At 38.0% G+C, this 21,569-nt stretch overlaps 1 protein-coding gene across 1 annotated transcript in view; it reads left to right on the forward strand.

Moving 5' to 3' along the window:
* Positions 1–13,616, forward strand: part of PITPNC1 (phosphatidylinositol transfer protein cytoplasmic 1) — a 203,204-nt gene extending 189,588 nt beyond the window's left edge. Inside the window, exon 9 of the mRNA XM_058166320.1 lies at positions 8,311–13,616. Coding sequence (XP_058022303.1) covers positions 8,311–8,570 — 260 coding nt within the window. The 3' untranslated portion in view covers positions 8,571–13,616. The remainder of the gene's footprint in view (positions 1–8,310) is intronic.
* The last annotated feature ends 7,953 nt before the right edge of the window (positions 13,617–21,569 follow it).

A 21,569-nucleotide genomic window follows, 5' to 3' on the forward strand; every position in this document is an offset into this window, starting at 1 on the left:
ACCACTTTTCAAAAATTAAAATTTCATTTAGGTATAAAAAGATAATAAATCTTTAAAGGAAATATCACTGGAGTTTGTTTCTCTCAGGAGAATAGCTGTTTTATCTGTTTTATCATTTGACATACCGGTAAATGTCCTGTTGCAAAAGTCCTTTCGTTTTAGCTTTTAAGGTCTTTTCTTATAACTGAGTTACCTGCGATGATGGTGCTAATAACTTTTTGGCAGGCCCCAAATAATTACTGTAAATACATGAGAATCATGAGCACTTACATTTTCCTGTCAACTCTGTATTTGGATTATTATTGTTGAATAACAGTAGATGAATATAAAGAAATAGAATATTTTACAACTTTGACCAATCTTCAACATTTCTTAGAGGTATCAGATGAATTCCTTAGACTAATATAGAACTGCTCAAGATCTAAATTATTTTGAAATGCATATTTTGTTGATGCAAGGGCTTCATCTTCTAATTGCAGACTAATCCTCAATCCTAAACTTGTTTACAAAGACCTGTTGCCATGATTTTAGTGTGACTTACTATCCTGTAGACATGTGTAAGATCCTTGACTAATACACCGTTAGCTTTGCCGTAAGGCAGCCTTCTTGCATTAACTTCAAAGTTGCTAACGAAGAACATGAATGCTGCTTGGCAGAAATGCTTCTGATCATGCTGGTCCCATTGCTTATAAGCTGCTTTGATCAGTGCCTTTTAATGCGCCTTAATTTTAAGTGAGGGAAAAAATGGAAAACGTGATACGTGAATCATATAAGTACTAATGGAACATATTATGAGAGTTGAACTACTAGAATGTGCTAAAACAGGAAAATGCTAAAAGAATATAATTTAATGGCATCTACTGCAATATAGGAACATTCTTTCCTCCAGAGGAGAAAACAAATTTCAATGTGCACATACTCCTGTAGATATTTTTAATATTGCCCACATATTCATGTTACCACTATTGTGGGAGAACTGGATTGTGTATAATTCTACTGGATAGCCTTACTATTAAAAAAAATGAAGAGATACTGACGGTAGCTTGACTTTCAAAGCATTTAAAATTTTCAGTTAATCTATTACTCGCCAGTACTCTGCTATTAATCTACATCAGGGATGTCAAACTCAAATTGTCACGGTGGCATCACGTGACATATTGGGACTTTTTCTCCCTTCACTAAACCAGTTGTGGGCATAGCCAGCGCATGACGTATCTGATCCGTGGGCCGGGAGTTTGACAGCCCTGATCTACATGGTTCAATATTCCTTACAGTCTAAACCAGGCAGTGTGAAAACAATTTCATATATTAATAGGGAGCATAATGTTATTTAAAGTAGTACTCTATAATTGTGTTGCAAAGTTCCTGATAAGGTAAGTAGTTTTTTTCAGCTGTTCTTTAACCCTTCCTCTTTTTTCCACCAGGAAATCTTCTAAATTTATTTTAGAAGATGTCTGCCTTTGGCAAAGCCTGCACCCTGCATTCTTCTTGCCTAGCTCATTTCACAGAAATAACCACTTTCCAAATCTGTGCGATTCCTTTTAACTGATCCTTCTTATAACTTACCTTCCTTGGCTGGTTTATCTAGCTGTTTGCCTACTGATGCCCGAATTGGCTTCCTGCTTTTGTGGCTTTTGCTAGGAAGGATTTTTTTTCCCCCTAGAATTTTTCCTTTGATTAAAAAATGAGCTTGAATTAATGGGAGGTCCCATCGTCTTGAACTTTTTTCAGATATGACTTTCGGGGATGTTCGAGAGTTTGAGAAAAATATGCATGAAAAAACGAACATTAAAGTGTGCAATCAACATTCATCTCCTGTGGATGAAATAGAGAGCCATGCCAAAGGAAGTGTATGTAGTGCCTTTAAAAATATTGCCCACCATCTCCTAATGCAAACAAGGAACAGAACATGCTGAGCTTTAGGAGATTGCTATGGGAATAGGCCTGGTCACTGCCACTGTCTGCCTCTCACATTGCATTTTCCCCATCAAGTTCTGGAAGGATCAACACAAGGTTGAAAAAGGTTTTGCAAGCTTATATATTTTGGTGGGTTGGCTCAGAGTAGAAGCCATAGATAGATAGATAGATAGATAGATAGATAGATAGATAGATAGATAGATAGATAGATAGATAGATAGATAGATAGATAGATAGATAGATAGGGGTAGAGGGATACAGATAGAGGGTGGGATAGAGGAGGGGGATAGAGAGAAAGAGAGAGAGAGAGAGAGAGAGAGGGATACAGATAGAGGGTGGGATAGAGGAGGGGGAGAGAGAGAGAGAGGGATACAGATAGAGGGTGGGATAGAGGAGGGGACAGAGAGAGAGAGATAGAGAGAGGATACAGATAGAGGTGGGATAGAGGGGATAGAGAGAGAGAGAGAGAGGATACAGATAGAGGTGGGATAGAGGAGTGGGATAGAGAGAGAGAGGATACAGATAGATGGAGGAGGAGGAGGAGGATAGAGAGATAGATAGATAGATAGATAGATAGATAGATAGATGATATAGATAGATAGATAGATAGATAGATAGATAGATAGATTATAAATAGATAGATAGAGGGATACAGATAGAGGGTGGGATAGAGGAGGGGAGAGAGAGATAGATTATAAATAGATAGATAGAGGGATACAGATAGAGGGTGGGATAGAGGAGGGGGAGAGAGAGAGAGAGGGATACAGATAGAGGGGGGGATAGAGATAGATAGATAGATAGATAGATAGATAGATAGATAGATAGATAGATAGATAGACAGACAGACAGACAGACAGATATAGTGATATAGATAGATACAGATATATAGATAGATATACTGGTAGATACAGATATAGATATAGATGTGTTTCCATGTATAATTATTGCTTAAAAATTGAATTCTCAGAATTTTCTGAGACGGCTGGACAGAGGTACTGATATCTCGTTTCCCTGTGATGCCTTCAGAACATTCCTTTTCTCTTTTGTCGAAAGAGTCTCTTGTCTTTTTAACAATGGGATTTAAAAAAAAATTAAGGGGCTTTAAGGTGTACGTGTTTCAAATAAAACAAGAAACCGGTGCTCATTTTTGAACGAATGTTCTGCTAAGCTTTAAAAAAATAGACATGGCAAAGCGAATGGCATTTGAGTTGCTGATTACATCTATCCTTGAATTATGAATCAAAAATAAACCCAAGGGACGATGCACTGCATGTCCATACGCATCTTTGGTTGCAGTGAGTTATCTCCAAGGAAAATGAAATTGTCAGGTTCGGCTTAACTGAATGTACTATGTGGCAGTTTTGTCTCTGTTCGCTCTGCCTATTGATGGAACAATCCTTTCTGTCACTGGCTGTGATCTATTAGATCAGATTCAGGCAATTAATATCCCAATGCTACAGTTTTCTTCAGAAATAGATAATAGTATCCTGGTTCAGATGGCTGAGTTAGGACTTCTTTTAAATTTTGGTTTATTTAACAAGCTATAATGGTCCAGTTTGTTGGCATATAATACTCAGACATAATGGATGGGTTCATTCTTCATACCATGCTGGGAAAAAATTAAGTAATAATACATGTTTTGTTATATGCAAATCAGACTGGTATTTTATGCAAGTGGGCATTATCACTTTCTCATTCCGTTAAAATTGTTGCATTTCAGTCAAGGAGCAGTAACCAAATAGGAAAAAGAGATGGAAGCGGCACTTTTATCTCCAAGGAAAAAAGCATTAATTTGGGATAAGTAAACTCTCCTTCAGTCAAGCTCAGCTCTGGATGACTTCATAGATAAGATTCTTGGCAACAGTACAGAAGCATTTTGCCATTGCCTTCTTCACAATTATTTTTAAACCATCCATTATACTTTCCTGGTTTTTCTTATACTCCCCCATCCAAAGACTAAACCAGGTTTAGTTTTTGAAAATCTAATAAGTTTAACTACTGGTAGATGGTACCACCTAGCTGGATACTGGAATAGACAAAGAATAAATTGTTTAATGGCAATGGGAATTCTTGCAAAAAAACAAACAAACAATTTTTCATAAGAATGTACCTTTTATGCTCTCTTTTTTCATATAGATAGTCCTCAACTTATGACCACAATTGAGCCCAAAATTTCTGTTGTTAAGTGAGACGTTGGTTAAGTGAGTTTTGCCCGATTTTATGATCTACCTTGCCACAGTTGTTAAGTGACTCACTGCAGTTGATAAATTAGAAACCGGCTTGTTAAGTGAATCGGGCTTCCCCATTGACTTTGCTTGTCAAAAGGTTGCAGAACCTTAGGACACAGCAACAGTCATAAGTATAAGCCAATTGCCAAGCATCTGAATTTTGATCACATGATCATGGGGATACTACAAAGGTTGTAACTGTGAAAAACGATCATAAGACACTTTTTTCAGTGCCGTTGTAACTTGGAACAGTCACTAAATGAAATGTTGTAAGTTGAGGACTACCGGTATTAAGATCTCACATGGTCAAAAGTAAATAATCCTAAATTAGGTTGTTATCAAAACTAGAAACCGGTGGAAAGGATACCTCTTCCCCTGCTGGCCCTTGACATATGGGCGGGGGGAACAGGGACAAGATATCTCAATGATCATTTTGGCCTAAATGTTCAATAAATGGGGGGCCCTGGAAATCTTTCATAATTATCACCACAATTTTGATGCAATAAAATCCATATGTCTGAACTTTGTTTTCCTGGAATAAATAAATACAGATAGAGAATTTTATCTTGTCAGCGAAGATTAAATGTAGGTAGTCCTCAACCTACAACAGTTCATTTAGTGACCGCTCAAAGTTTACAGTGGCATTGGAAAAAAACTGACTTACGACTCTTTTTCATACTTATGACCGTTGCAGCATCTCTAGGATCACGTGATCAAAATTCAGATGCTTGGCAGCTGATTCATATTTATGCTGGTCGCATTGTTCACTTTTTGCGACCTTACGACAAGCAATGTGGAAGCTAGATACACTTAGCCACCACATTATTAATTTAACAACTGTAGTGATTCATGTAACTGTGGCAAGTAAGGTTGTAAAATAGGGCTACATTCACTTAACAAATGTCTCTCTTAGCAACAGAAATTTTGGGCTCAATTGTGTTTGTAAGTCGAGGAATACCTGTAAATATCAATAAATCAAGAAGTAATAAAGCCAGTCTTATGGTAGATTTCCGTTTCCATGCTTCTCTCTTGCCTTTGTCATGACTTTAATCCAAGTTATTGAGAAGCCATATAATATTGATATCAGTACCAATTGCTCTTTTTTAAGTCTTTCACACTATTCATCTCCCAGAAGTGATGAGTGGTAATTTAAAACTTTATTAATTAAATTTTCCCTGAGTATATGGTTTCAAATAGCTCATAACAACCATTTGTTTGTTATTTGTGTTTGTACTTCTCTTAGTTACCTTCCTTAGGAATCCATGCTCACTGCAGGAAAGTTGAAACTCAAAGGAAGCTGGAATTTCTTGTGATTAAAGAAACTCTTCCCCAATATTCAAAACATTAACCTGGCTTGAAGTGCAGAAACCTCAAATGACCTTTTCCTGAACCCATCTTGAATTTTGAACTGTTAGAAGGAAAAAAAACAAAGGAGATATTTACTCTATGAAATTTGTAATGTATGTTTGAAGGAAACGCACATTACAACAAAGTAACTCTGCCATCTGGTGGAATTATTCAATATGTAATATTTTATGTATCTGAATAAAAATCCAAGTTCTTTCAGTTAGGTAAAGAATCTGACCTGGCTACATTGAGCTTTTGTTATAGCCATAATTAGGCAGTGCAGTTATTTCAGGTGTACTACATGTAACAACTGAATTCTAACAATTCATGGCTGTTAGAAGAAAAAACCACTATATATTTTTCAATAAATTTTAACTAGCAGGGGGCACAGTTCATTTGTTGCCTTCACTTGAGTTCCTTCTCATGTTAGGAATGAAATGTGTGTTGACTTTTTTCAACTGTTTACTTAGATTGAATTTTTTAATAATATTTTTGTTGAATTTTAAAACACTGGAGCTTCATTTATAATAATCTCAACTATTTTTAGTACAATATTGATATGCTTTTCTGTAGGCATATGATACATATGTGTGCACAGAAAATTTCACACTGTATCTGGAAGATGACAGAATTAAATTATTCTCCTTATCTAAACTTTAATATGAGGTTTGTTTAGTGATTATTCAAAGTTACAACACTGAAAAACAACACTTATGATAGTTTTGCACAGTTATGACCTGTGCAGCATCCCCATAATCATATGATCAAAATTCAGATGCTTGGCAATTTGCTTCATATTTATGACTATTGCTGTGTCCCAAAATCATGTGATCATCTTTTGCGACCTTCTGATGAGGAAAGTCGATGGAAAAGCCAGATTCACTTAACAACTGGGTTACTAACGTATCAGTTGCAGTGATTCACTTAACAACTGCCCCGTAAAATGGGGCAAAACTCATTTAACAAATGTCTCACGTAACAGAAATTTGGGGCTCAATTGTGGTTATAAGTATATTTGTATATTTTTAAAAATACATGAGAGAACTGCAGCTATGTTGTATTCGACAGCTTGGAAACCGATAGAACAATAAAACATCAAGGTTTCTTACTGCAGTTTTCCTATTCACTTTTTTAAAAAGGTGAAATTATAAGTGACTCTTCTTGTCCTAAAAGGCTTAATTATGACCATACCACATGCCCCCCTCCAAAAAAAGAGGAAAAATATTCCATGCTGGTGAAAGATTGCACAACTATTAACAATTAAGACTAACAGTATGGGCATCATTTACCCACTGTATTAACAAAGCAGCATTTAACAATATAAAAGTGTCCTTGTTGTCTAGTAGGAAATGCCAGTAAACCCTAAAAGTTATTCCATTTGGGCAAAAAGATCAGCAGATGCAAATAAAAATAGAAATGCTTCCATCGTGAAATATAACTTACCGTATAAAATATAAGAGTACTTTAAACTCTTTCAAATTTTTATTTTCAACCTGTATTCAGAATTACATTACTATCTGCTGATGAATAATTGCAAGCAGTGTCTCTTTGAAATATTCCCATGGAACTTAATTTCTTTTTCCAGAGGTTTGAAGGCAGCACCTCCAGAGAAGATGAAGGGAAAGGCAGGCAGGAGAGAGATGAATACAATTTTACCATACAATAAAACTATTTCATAAAGTGGGTGCAGCCCACTGGATATATGGCTATGGCTACATTATAACTCATTGATAAGAAAATCCTATACAAAAGAATCAGAGAACCCTATAATAAGCATGATGACCTAAAACAGTGATGGTGAATCTATGGCACGCGTGCTGGAAGTGACATGCAGAGCCATCTCTCCAGGCATGCCAGCTGTCGCCCGTTGCTGTTTCGGGTTCTGGAGTGTACATGCGTGCCGGCCAGGTGGTTTTTGCACATGCATGCGCACCAGAAACTGGAAGACCATTTAACCAGCACACATGAGCATGCTGGAAACTGGAAGCTCAGCTTCCCAGTGAGCGCATGTGCACCAAGGAACTGCTCTTCTGGTATCCAGCGCTCCCATGCGTGCATGCCGGGAAACTGCTCTTTCAGTTTCTGGCGCTCCCCCCTGGGCACGCTCCCGTTTCAGCAGTCGGTGCTGAAAAGGTTCGCCCACACTGACCTAAAACAAGTTAGAATGACCACTAGATACTAGCTGAAGCAAAGGCTCCATCTTATCTCCGATAGTTTGTTTCAGCTTTCATTTTTGTGACTTTCATCCTTGTTTTGAATGAAACCAGATAAAAATATACTGGTAATCCTCGACTTACAACCATTGATTGAAATTACAACAGCACTGAAAAAAATTGACCTATGACCATTTGTCACACTTACGACCATCCCCCTGGTCACGTGAACAAAATTCAGGTGCTGTGATCCACTTAACAACTGTGGCAAAAAAAGGCTGTAAAATGAAGTGCAACTCACTTAACAACTGCCTTGCTTAGCAACAAAAAATTGTGGTCTTAAGTCGAGCACCACTGTAATTCTGGAAATAAACAAATGTTGCTATCTTATGTTTTTTGCTCAATATGAAAAAAATAGTTCTGTTTTGCAGTCCCAGAGTCTTCTTTCAGTGGTTAGCAACTCTAACAGTGAGATGAATGCTGTTCAGATGCGGCTGCTGAGATTTCAGCATCACTTCTGAACTAGTGGCGGTATCTCCTCTTAAGTAAATATACACACTTGGCGGGCATGACTCCTTAAAGACACAGCACCTGAATAAAGCTTTGCGCGGATGCCAACTTGCACAGTTGTCCTAACCCATTCTTTTTTTCCCTTCTCCTTGAAGACATGACTATGGATGAAGTCCGAGAATTTGAACGAGCAACTCAGGAAGCCACCAACAAGAAAATTGGAATCTTCCCTCCTGCGATATCCATCTCGAATATCTCCCTTCCCTCTTTGATCCGCAGTGCTCCTTCTAGTGCTCCGTCTACACCTCTGTCCACAGACGCACCGGAATTCCTAGCGGTTCCCAAAGATCGTCAGCGGAAAAAGTCTGCCCCAGAAACTCTCACGCTGCCAGACCCAGATAAAAATGCTCTCTAAACCCAGCATGGCTTTTTTTTTTCCCTTATGACAAGCTATGACTGACAGAATATCATTTGCAAAGTTCATGGTAGTTGTTTTGATTTTAAAAAATATTGATCTGGAATCCTGCCGTTTCCCATTCCCCCATTCCCTTAGGCTTCCCCTGAAACTAGTTAGCTAAATGCATGCAAGGTCATAGTTCATGTGCTCTGATTCCCAGACTAAAGCTCTAAGCCATATGACAAATGTTGCTATCAATCCAGAATGAAGTAGCTTGTAAAAAAAAAAAGCAAACGCGGCCTCTTGTAGTGATGGCTGCAAGCAGAAGATCTAAAATTGCAGTGTTGATGACTGGAGAGGGTTGCAGGGATTTCATGAAGCTTGCGAGGACATCCCAAGAGAATGAGGTTCTCCTTAGCTACATTTCTCATTTCAAGCCATTATATCTCCATTTCTGAAATCCTTTTTTACTCTCAGGCCGAACGCACCTTAAAGTAAACCTTGGAACTGCTGATTCACTGATCAACACTTGAATACTAATAGATTCAGATTCCTTTTTACAGATTACAACTCAGGATTTGGGTGTAGCTAATGCACACTTTAATGCTCTTCAAAAATTAAAGAACCAACGTGCTCTAGCTTTGTCTTAAATTATAATCATTTCGAGACCCTGGAACTATTTGTATCTTGCACAAAAATTTGTAACTCCTTTTTATTCTGTGCTGTTGTGAAGCTTTTCTGTGTTGGTTTTGGAGAACTGGGACCTATTGTAGGAAGAAAAATGGAAACACAAACAAATAAAATAGGCTCCAAAGTCCATGGGACAAATATATCCCAAGAAACAATGCTATTATTAATTCATAATTCAATGCAGGTCTTCTGAGTTCCTATGAAATTAATGAAAGTCGAGATTGAAAACCCCCATTAAAAAGTCAGGCCATTTTTTGCAACGTTGTAAGCAATTCATCTATTCAACAACTTGAAGTTTTGCTGAGGGTGTTCATGCTGGACAGTTAAAACAAAAGCAACAAATTGTAGCATAAAATATGTTAGGCTTACTGTGAGGATTCTTTCTCTCATTTTAAAAATTGTGTGTGTGTGTGTGTGAATACACACATACGTACAGGATTTTTAGAACAAAACGCACACACAAGATTTTTAGAATCTTGCACTTGCATATATAAATATATGAAATAGTGAATACATTGTAAGGCTGAGCCATGAATAAAATTAAGAAAGAAAACTTGGGGAGCTCCAAACAATTTTTTAAAAAGGTGTGTCTACCAGTACGTCTAGTATATCATGCTCAAGAGAGTGAGAATCAGTGCTTTGTCCAAAAGAGGTACTTTTTTTCAATTATGCTCATTATTATTACTTCCTTTGAATACGGGTAGTCCTTGACTTCCAACCAGTTTTTAGCGATTGTTCAGAGTTAGAACAGACCACCTCGGGGAACTTACAACCTGATTCCAAAGTTCCAACAGCTGCCTCCCCTCCCCATCACCACCACTGTGGTCACATGACAGCATTTCAGCCACTCAGCAACCAACCTGCATTTATGGCTGTTTGTAGCATTCCACGTTCCAGGACCGTGTTTTATTACATTTTTTGCCCAAAAGTGGCATTTGCTTCTGTTTTTTGGCAAAACCTACCCATAGGAAACAATTGGTTTGCTTAACAACCACTGCAGAAAAGGTCATAAAATCAGGTCAATCATGTGGATGACCACTGTACAACTGTCACAATTTACGACCCTAACCGGCAGCTCCATTACAGTTGTAAATCAAAGACTACCTGTGCCGGCACCTGAATTCAAAATGAAAAGGAAAATATGGTGCACTGCTACAGTTGACAACTCATTAAGAAGCCTCCATCTAGTCCTTGTTTAAGAGCAAAACAGTTAATGTGGGAATCTTCTGACATAAACAAAACAACATGCCAGCTTCCTGAGCAACTTCAATTGTATTATTTTCCAACAATGAAAATAGAAGTGTTTTTCTTTTGGCTTTTGGTACCTCAGAAAGAGATATTAGTTGTATCCAGCCACAAAGTTTTGAGAGACAAAATATTGGCCTGCTAATTCCATCACCCTTCAGTCTCAGGAATTAAAGATACTTCCCCATATTAAATTTAGGATACTTGGCATCTGTTCCTTTCCTTACAATTCATTCAGAATCTAATTTAGTAAATTAAGTCAGTAGTTAACCACATCTAAACTAGAATCATTTGTGAAAGTGTCATAAACATATAGCATTAGTACAAGGGGAATATAGAAATATATATCCAGACCTCAGGGGGGATAAAGATAACTTTGAATAATAAAAAATTTCTAGTAAGCACGCAGCATGAATTTTCATATGAAAAAGTGTAGCAGACCTAAATCTCCAATTAACTCTCAAGTGACTTACTTAAATTGTACATACCAAGAGAACTGTTGTTTAGGTTTTAGTCATAGAAAGGTAGAGTGGGAGAATAGAATGCACTATGTGCATTTGAAAACTCAAAATATGTAGTAGCTCTAATTCTGTATTTAATTCCCCCCATCATTTAGCTTCATGCCTTTTCTCAGTTATTACTCAAAATATATTTTTCTGTCTTGCTCAGCACTCTGAAGTTTGTGTGACACTTGTTAATACATGTTTCACTATTATTATTATTATTACTATTATTATTATTATTACATTTCTATACATACATACACCCTGAGTTTGCGGCTTTAAGTTAGCAGAAAATTATGATAATTTCTGTAATTTTAAGCCAAATGTTTCTTTCTCTGTATCTGCTGTTAGAATCTTGCACAGATCGATAAGCCAAGACATCAAATCATTGTGTTGATTTATATTAACTATTTCACTTCTTCCTCAATACTTTGGCTTGGGAATAAGATCAGGTGTTTTTCAGTTATAAAGAATATGCTTGTTAAAAGGCTGCATAAAAGTACAAAAATGAAAGGCAATAGCATGCTATGGAAAAATAATGGACTTTTCTATGATACTTTCTGCTCTCAATGCTGCAGCAAGAATTATTTGTTCAACTTGATGTGCTATCCAAATTGGGTGCTTAATAATGAATAGACAAAATTTGATTCTTCTGCATGTCTAAATGATGGTTGACATAATCCCTGTGTCAATCTGCCTACTCTTTGCTTTTCCTATATTTCCAGGAATTGGCCAAAATAAAATGGATGTTTCTTCAGCATATACACTTTCAGGCTCTTCATAAATGATTTTACACTCTTTTGTCACATTCTGATTTTCTTCCATAGGTTTTGCCACTAAGGTAGTCAATTATCCAATTTACTTTTCTTTCTTGATTTTTGTCATCTGTTTTTTGAAACAAAAAACATAATTTCTGACACAAGAAGAATAACTAAATTAAATTTCTAGCATATTTTTGGTTGCACTAATGTGTCTTTTCCATGGGAAAAAAGTTTGGCTGAGTTGTATTGTTGACTTGTCTGGTTTAATTTGTACAGAATCTGCTGTATATTTTTAGCTGTATGTTTTTTGTGAGGATCAGACCTGTGGATGTTTAACTATTTGTTTTGTGGAACAAAGTGGCACTTTCAATAAGGTCTGGTGCAGCAAAGCAAACTGAAGCCTGACTAGGCCTATTCCCTCTTTTTTCAATGAAAACATTTGATCAATGCTAAGAAGAGGAAGGAGGACTATGTTCTGAAAGGAATATGTCCTTCTGGCATTAAATTAACCTTTCCTATCAAAAAAGAGGGTCCTGAAATTATCTGTTTCAAGACCCATCTTGGACCTCCTAAGCAAAAGAAGAAAAGCTTTTTTTAAGTTTATTCATGAGAGTCTCAAGAAAGTTGCTCAAACTTTATTGTTGAAAACTGGTTTCCATGTACACAGAACTTTAAAAGTCCATGTACATGTTCTAGAAATCTTCATGGGGTTATATTTGCTAGGAAAGTTTGCAACGAAAGTTGTTAAATTGCCATAAAATAAATTTGAGCCTAGCTGTTTTTCATATATCAGTGTACATACCTCAATTGGTGTACGTTTAGATCAATTATTTCATATTGAATAACTAGAAACCGTCTAATCCATTTTCAGGTAGAGACTTCACAAGGTTGTTGTTCTAGGGAAAATAGGAAAAGGAAGGCATATTAGGTATGTTTGCCACCTTGAATTATTCATAAAAGTTGGGATAATAAATAAATCAAGTTACTGTTAAAGAGCCCAGCTGGAACGGTATCATCTAGAATAGAAATGCTCTGGGCAATTTTTCTTACTGTAAACATTGGCAATGTTTCATTTTTTTTAAATGAAACTTTTTAAAACTTTGTTAATAAAAATGAAAATTACTCGTCTGTTTTTATGTGAACGATAATAAGAGATGTGTGTCTTTAATCACACATAGGTTGGATCCTGAAGTTCCTCTCTATGAGCAGAAAAAGTCAAAACAGGCTGACGAAACTCATATTAGCCTTCCCATGCTTAGCTGAGGGCCTATAGTCAAACAAAATTCCTCTCATGCAACTTTGGGTTGGGATTTGCTGCACTGGAACTTTAGAACATGGCTGTTGTTTAAAAGACATCCAATGTATGCACTTCATGGTAGTTAAATCATAAGATGGGAAAGGTTCATGAACTTGTCATTAGGAACTCATTAATTACCATCCTTCAGTCTTCTGTTTTCATAAAGGCTTGAAGCTAAACTAATCGTGGGGAAGGGTCTTATTGTTTGGATGGCATCGTCTTAAAATTACAATTGTCTATGGTGTTTTTTTAAATGTTCCTTCTAGAAATAAGTTTTTTGGTTTTTTTCCTGTGACAATCTTTGTGACTTTGAGTGTTGTGTATAGTAGTGAGATTTTCTGAGGGTTTTTTTGTTTGTTTGTTTGTTAGTTTTTGGTGATAAGGTTAGTGTAATGAAGGAAGGACCAAATGCTCCAAGTTACACAATACAAGACGTGCATAGAAGAGTCAGTCTCATGGTTTCCATACTTACATAATTGTTGCTTTTTCAGTTATTTATTATTGTTTGTAAAACTGCCTTTTCTTACATTCTGTTGTAAATAAACTACAAGCAATCTTCTTTCCAAGACTGCCTTGCTTCATTTCTGAATTCATGTAATGGCAAAATGCTCATCTTGCTATATTTAAGGCTTCAGCTCTAATCCATGGGGTCAAAATATCTAGGATAATATCAAATGAACCCAACATTAGAATGGTCTCTGGTGGAAAAAGGGTGAATCTTTGAATGATGGATAAGAAGATAGTAGAATTTCCAGAGGAAGACATGATGGACTTTTGATGCCAAATCAATGAATTGTTTTTGAATACCTTAAAAGACCAACAAATGCACAATCTTTCATCAAGGGTTTACTGGAATGAGTGCCATATCAATTATAAATAAATAGCTTCATCAGATGTATGATGAAATGAATTTGGATCAGTTCAGATCAGTTTTTAAGATACAAGAAGATGTTTTTTGTTTGTGTAAACAAAAGATTCATGTAATGGAAGTGTAGGCTTAGAGAGAGCCAGGCTGAAGTTCATTCTCAACTATGGAAACTCCCTGAAAGAATTTGGTCAGTCACTCTCAACCAATCTACTCATAACATTGTTGGTTGTGGTGAAAATATGCAGAGGGAAATGCCATGTATGACTTTTTTCTTTCTTTCTTTCTCATTCTTTCTTTCTTTCTTTCTTTCTTTCTTTCCTTCCTTCCTTCCTTCCTTCCTTCCTTCCTTCCTTCCTTCCTTTCCTTCCTTCCTTATTTATTTATTTTGAAAAATATAATATTTATACATTTGTAAAATAAAATAAAGTAATTCCCATGTTATTACAGTTTTATAATAGATAGCAGCTGCCAAAAAGTTGTGACATTCTGAATATAAGATCTAGGCAATTGGGAAGCTTCCTATATAATGTTCTGTATGTATAATATGTATAATTAATGGGATTCAGAGATGAAGATGTGGGGTTAATTCTGCAGTCAGTTAAAGCTAAAGTCATAAAGGATGACTTTGTAAGGTGACTTGTTTCAATTTCATTCATAATGTAAATCAAATGACTGAGAATGATAATTTTAGATATGTTGAGTGTATAAGCAATGAACTTATGCTAAGTAAGACCTTTGATCCCTCTGTTATTGAGTCGTCCAGAAATAAGGACCTTTTCACTGCAAGCTTTTTAGTGTATTTTTAATTTAAAATGAAAAAGCCTGAACTTGGAATTTTCTGCATAGAAGGAATGTGCTGGGTCACTGCACTCTGCTGTTTATGTTAGGAAATCCTTTTCTGTGGTTTATAATTTACAGCTTCTTTCCAACACTTAGGGGTTTTTTGCATAAAACACACTGCATAAAGGTTTGTGCTACCCTGTTCAAGCCAACTGAAGCTGATGATATGAAGGCCGTTTATTATTATCAATGCCCAGGGGTGAAATTCAGCAGGTTCTGACAGGTTCTGGAGAACCAGTAGCGGAAATTTTGAGTAGTTCAGAGAACCGGTAAATGCCACCTCTGGCTGGCTCCAGAGTGGGGTGGGAATGGAGATTTTACAATATCCTTCCCCTGGAGTGGGGTAGGAATGGAGATTTTGCAGTATCCTTCCCCTGCCATGCCCACCAAGTCACACCAGGCCCGCCAAGCCCCGCCCACAGAACTGGTAGTAAAAAAAATTGAATTCCATCACTGTCAATGCCTATGTAGCTTTGCTACTGTAGTAACGTTAATATATTACTTTGGGACCATGGTTCATAGTAATTAAAACCAAAGCTCATTAAAAAAAACAATCCGTTTTTTAAAAATAGCTGATCAGTTTAAAATAGCAGTAACAGGCAGCAGCAATATGGAAGAGGTCCAGAGGAAACCACTCATCCATATCTAACAAGTATCATTTTAAAAAACTCTTTTTATGGTTGAAAAAATAAAGGAGCCATCCAGACTTCTGGATGTCATCAGCAAGGAGGTCCTGTTCCAAGTCCTACAACTTTACATCTAGAACCTTCAGAAAGAATGGAGCTTCATCCAGAACAGGCTGGATCTATTTCTAGATCAGTGTTCCTGTTGTTGAAATACACCTCTGTTTAAACTTGGGCAAAACTAGGATGATAAAACTAGACATTTACTTCCCCGCTTCAAATAAACAAAGAAGACTGTGTAACTTTTACACTGAGAGTTGATTCTATATGACAGGGGCTGCATTCTCTCCTCTGCCCTCATTTCCTTTGTGTCATCTGTTCAGACGTCTTTGATCCATCTAAGTTCAAATAACAAAAGTCAACAAATGGAAATAAAAGATGCTGAGATAACTTGGAAAATAATCCACAGAAGAAGTACTGAAGATGTTTCATATTATCTGTAAGGCAGATTATTTCTGAAATGTGTAGATTTGTTTGAAACCAAGGGAAATTTAAGTGCCAACTAAAATAAGCAATGGTGGATGTGCATTCTGATAAATTATATAATCTAGCACTTAGCAATAGCAGTTAGACTTATATACTCATTTCACAGTGCTTTACAGCCTTTCTAAGTGGTTTTACAGAGTCAGTGTATTGCCCCTAATAATCTGAGTCCTCATTTTACTGACCTTGGAAGGGTGAAAGGCTGAGCCAAACTTGAGCTGGTCAGAATCGAACTGCCAAACTGCTGACAATCGGCAATCAGCAGAATTAGCCTGCAATCTTGCATTCTAACCATTGCGACACTACAGCTCCCAATATAAATATATATGTTGGTAAATATGGCAACAATAACATAATGTTTTCATTTATTGGAGCACTCTTTTGAACAGAAAGAAAGAAACCTTGTGATCCACAAATTAAAGCTAGAATACTCGTTGAAATACCTTAAAGCAGAGCTCCTCGACCTTTCTGGGTTGGCAGCCCAGAGTGGGGTAGAGGAGATGGTTTTGTGGGAGGGGTAGGTGCATGCATGTGCATGAGCACCCGTTGCTTGTGCGAGTGGGGCTGCGAGCACTGACACTTGTGTGGCCACAAGTGCCTGTGATACTCACGGGAGTGGGGCTGCAAGCGCCCACAACACTCGCGTGAGTGAGGCTCCGAGTGCCTGCAATGCTCACACGAATGGGCCCCCAAGCGCCCCCAATGCTCCTGCGAGTGGGGCCATGAGCCCCTGCAACGCTTGGGCACATCAGCCAGCGATTCACGTGTTTCGGTTGTGAATAGGTCGCAGCCCAGTAGGCCGTGGCCCACAGGTCGGGAACCCCTGCCTTAAAGCAAGAATTTTGAACAAATTAATTACTGTAGTAAGCCTGCTTTATACACCATAACAGCAACTGCCAAAGTTACAATCCAAACTTCAACCGAACTGTGCATTATATCTGAAAGAAAAAAGTTCACTTCATCCCTAAAAAAATTATAGTAGCAATTTTATTTTTAATACCCAAACACTTTATGATATTAATACAAGTCTGTACTGATTCTAAAGAAAATAAGGGGTTTGTAATAATATTTTTTTATTTCTTACAACCAGATTTCTCTAACGAGGCAGTAAATTTAATGTGAAAATAATTCAGACAAGTATGGCTTTGCGTGGGCTGATCTTTTCTGAAGATTTTTATCAAATGTTGTAGAACTTATCCATAATATACAAACAAAACTTCTTTGCCATGACTAACCATCCATATGGCAGTTTGAACAACCACTACAAAATTCTTATTAATTCATGGGGTGGGGGGCACATAATAGATCCCATCTCCATTTCTAAGACCATAGTCTTACCCCAGCTTGTTAATACACAAAGGGAATTCCATCATGTGGAAAACTGAGGCAGTCACCTTGGGTGGCACAATTGGGGGAATAACTGAAAGGCCAAAAAAAAGTCCCTTATTCCTCTCTAAGCCCTGCTGTATTACCAAGCTGAAGTGCTGTGAATCTGTTCTTTGGGTGGCAAAAGACTAAGCCCAAATATATTTGTTCTCCCTGCTGCTGATCCCTATCCTGCCTCTGTTTCGTTTGCTCCCAGTCAATGCTAGTCACTGGACTTCCTACACAACTTGAGGCTGTGATAGAATAAGGTAGAAAAAATACTTTAATACTAGTACCTGTGAGAATTACTTAAGATCATTTTATTCATTGGCTGAGGGTATAATGAAGAGATCATGGGGATGAAGGGGAAAACATGTTTTCGAAGCATGGTAGTGCAGTTGGGGACATTGCTGAGATAAAAACCACTTTCAGTTAGTAATATAATAGTAATAGTGCTTAAGGCACCAGGCTATAAAGCAGGAGTCCGTGAATTCTAGTCCCACCTTAGTCATGAAAGCCAGCTGGGTGACCCTGGACCAGTCACTCTCTCTCTCTCAGCACAACTCACCACATGGTTATAGTTGGGAGGAAAATAGAAGGAGCAGGAGTATTAAGCATGTTGGCTGCCTTGAGTTATTTATAAAAATAATAAAGGCAGGATATAAATAAATTAAATAAATTAAAGCATGCATATTGTCTAAAATGAAAATATTTTTTTTTTTTTTTTTTTTTTTTTTATTCAAAAAGTTTTTATTAGTCAAAAAAGGTTTATACAAATACATATCAGGTATGGTAAATTTTCATTTTTCTTATCTAAAATAAGAATTTTACTCAAATTTTTTAACACATACAACAGCCATAAGGCAAGCAGGTAACACGAAGTAGCTAAGTTTGCAAATTTTAAATACGTAATAAAGAAGAGTCAAGAATAATCAGAATATCGTACAAAAGAGAATAAGGAAAACCAACACAATCCCAAATATCTTTATCACTTCCTAGTTTTGGATCTCAGAACTCTGGGTTCAGCCTGACCCAACTCCAGGGCCGCAACAGCGGCAGCCGCTTCAGCCCCATGATCTATAACCTCCCCTTCTTCAATTCCTGGATCATCTGATTCCAGGAAGGCTTTGTGTTCCTCCACATAGGCCGTAGCCTCCACAATTGTACTGATTTTTTCGTAATGCCCTCCCGGAAAATCATCAATCCCTCTGGCATCAGCCATCTGAAGCCCACTCCTTCTGGTACAATTTGCTTGACAAAAATAATATTTCTTTCTTTTTCACGCACCTGTCTGGGAATCTGCCTCAGAATGGCTATCTCCTGCCCCTGTAAATCAGTGCCCCACTCCTATGTTTTCTAAGAATTTCATCTCTCGTCTCTCTTCTCACAAATTTGACATGAACCTCTCTGGGAACTGCATGCGTGCGTGCATATTGTGGATTAACTCTATAAACTCGATCCACATCCCAATTCATGAAATCAACACCTCTCCCAAGAAATTCTCCCAACAATTTAGTCACAACATCTCTCAAGTCTTCTTGGTCCACTTCTTCCAAATTTTGAAACCTAAGGAAATAAGACATTTTATCCATCTGTAGTCCAAGCACAGCATTGCCTGTCGTCTCCTCTCTTTTCTGCACTGCCCGCATATCACCCTCCAGACCTTCCACTTTCTGCTTGTTTTCTGCTGAGACTTGTTGAGTATCCTTTAAATCCTTTTGGATAGTCACAATTTCTGCTCTTATTTCCGTTGGCCTCTTTGCAAATCATCCAATTTCTTGTCCATATTGAATAACTTTTCCAGAATTCTCTCCATCTCTCCAGCAGTTGGTCTCTGACCTTTTGCCATTTGAAAAAAAAAGTATTCAAAATCCACAGGCAAGCACAGTATCCTTGTAATTTCCTCCAGATCCACCAGGGGGCACTCACAGGAGCAACGAGTCCAGAGTACAGTTAGTCAACCAGGAAGTCAAGGAAGTGATGTCATCAAAATTCTCATAGTGAAGGCGGAAGCTGGACGCCACCACTGTTCCCCAGAAGGAGGGGGCCTCAAACCTTCCCTCCTAAATTTCTCCATCACCTCTTCTCTCCAGAGCTCCACAAAACCGTAATCTTCTTATTTTAAGTTCTCCTCTCCAGAATAACTCGTGCTCCTTCCAACCGCAGGGGAGAAAACCCCGCACTCCGGAGCACTCCACTCACGCCACCGATATCCCTTCCTTCTCCTCCTCAATTCTTCTCCGTGCCCTGTTCACCACCAGGCTGCTGCAGTTATAAATCCAATGCCCCGGTATCACCGGGCACAGCGGCCCAGGCGACGACCAAAATAATGGCCGCGGCCTGTGGCCTCCGAACCCCGCCAAGCCTAGGACGCGCCAGCATCGGTCCCCACAGTCCTGTATATCGGCTGGGAGACCCCTGGCGAGCCGTCCGTACGGCAGGTGTCCTTTTCGGAACACCTGGCCCCTGAGGGCCTCGGCGGCGGCCGGATTCGGGCACTGGAGGCAGGAGAAACCTTCCAGACGTCCGTTGCCGCTGGATACCGGAAGTCGTCTCGAAAAAATATTTCTTTCAATACTACTGAATGACTACAGACCAGTTGCTTTAACATCTGTAGTCATGAAAACCTTTGAAAGGCTAGTGCTTTCCTACTTGAAAACCATCACGGATCCGCTGTTAGACCCCTTGCAATTTGCATACCGAGCAAATAGCTCAACAGATGATGCTGTTAATATGGCTCTGCACTACATCCTACAACATCTTGAGTCTTCAAAGACCTATGCAAGGGTCCTCTTTGTAGACTTTAGTTCAGCATTCAATACCATCATTCCAGACACTCTTCTAACTACAGGTACCGGAACAGACTTGTAAATGGATCACAAGCTTCCTAACAAACAGGAAGCAGCAGGTGAAGCTAAGCAAGATCACATCAAATACCTGTACAATTAGCACAGGGGCCCCCCAAGGATGTGTGCTCTCCACACTTCTCTTCTCTCTGTATACCAATGACTGCATCTCCAACAATCCATCTGTCAAGCTACTGAAGTTCGCAGACGACACAACAGTGATTGGTCTCATTCAAGACAATGACGAATCCGCATATAGACGAGAGGTCGAACGACTAGCCTTGTAGTGCAACCAAAACAATCTGGAACTGAACACACTCAAAACCGTAGAAATGGTGGTTGACTTTAGGAGAAACCCTTCCATACTTCCAGCTCTCACAATACTAGACAACACAGTATCAACAGTAGAAACCTTTAAATTTCTAGGTTCTATCATATCGCAAGATCTAAAATGGACAGCTAACATCAAAAACATCATCAAAAAAGGACAACAAAGAATGTTCTTTCTGCGCCAACTCAGTAAGCTCAAACTGCCCAAGGAGTTGCTGATTCAGTTCTACAGAGCAATTATTGAGTCTGTCATTTGCACCTCTATAACTGTCTGGTTCAGTTCTGCAACCCAACAAGAAAAACACAGACTTCAGAAGATAATTAGAACTGCAGAAAAAATAATTGCTACCAACCTGCCTTCCATTGAGGACCTATATACTGCATGAATGAAGAAGAGGGCCGTGAAAATATTTACAGATCCCTCACATCCAGGACATAATCTGTTTCAACTCCTACCCTCAAAACGACGCTATAGAGCACTGCACAACAGAACAACTAGACACAAGAACAGTTTTTTCCCGAAGGCCATCACTCTGGTAAACAAATAATTCCCTCAACACTGTCAAACTATTTACTAAACCTGCACTACTATTAATCTTCTCATCGTTCCCATCACCCATCTCCTTCCACTTATGACTGTATGACTAACTATGTTGCTAGCAATCCTTATGATTTTTATTGATATATTGACCATCATTTGTGTTGTAAATGTTGTACCTTGATGAACGTATCTTTTCTTTTATGTACACTGAGAGCATATGCACCAAGACAAATTCCTTGTGTGTCCAATCACACTTGACCAATAAAAATTCTATTCTATTCTATTCATCCTGACTTCAGACTAAGAGCTTTTGAAATATGCTCTTCCTTTCATTACATTTTGAAAATGATTAACTTATTTACATTTCCTGTTCAGCTTCTCTGTTGCTATTGCTGCCAAATGATTTGCACAACAATATCCAGTCTTGACAATGAATAACAATAATCCATTAAATAGCCTTTTTAAAAAATAACCCTAGCAGGCAAAAACAGCCTCGGTTGCAATTTAAATGTCAATCACCACATTAATTACCTAAACCTAGGTTCACTTGCAAGGCTCAGCAAGT

Source organism: Ahaetulla prasina, chromosome 2 (assembly GCF_028640845.1).
Source record: "Ahaetulla prasina isolate Xishuangbanna chromosome 2, ASM2864084v1, whole genome shotgun sequence".
In the NCBI taxonomy this organism is placed as follows: domain Eukaryota; kingdom Metazoa; phylum Chordata; class Lepidosauria; order Squamata; family Colubridae; genus Ahaetulla; species Ahaetulla prasina.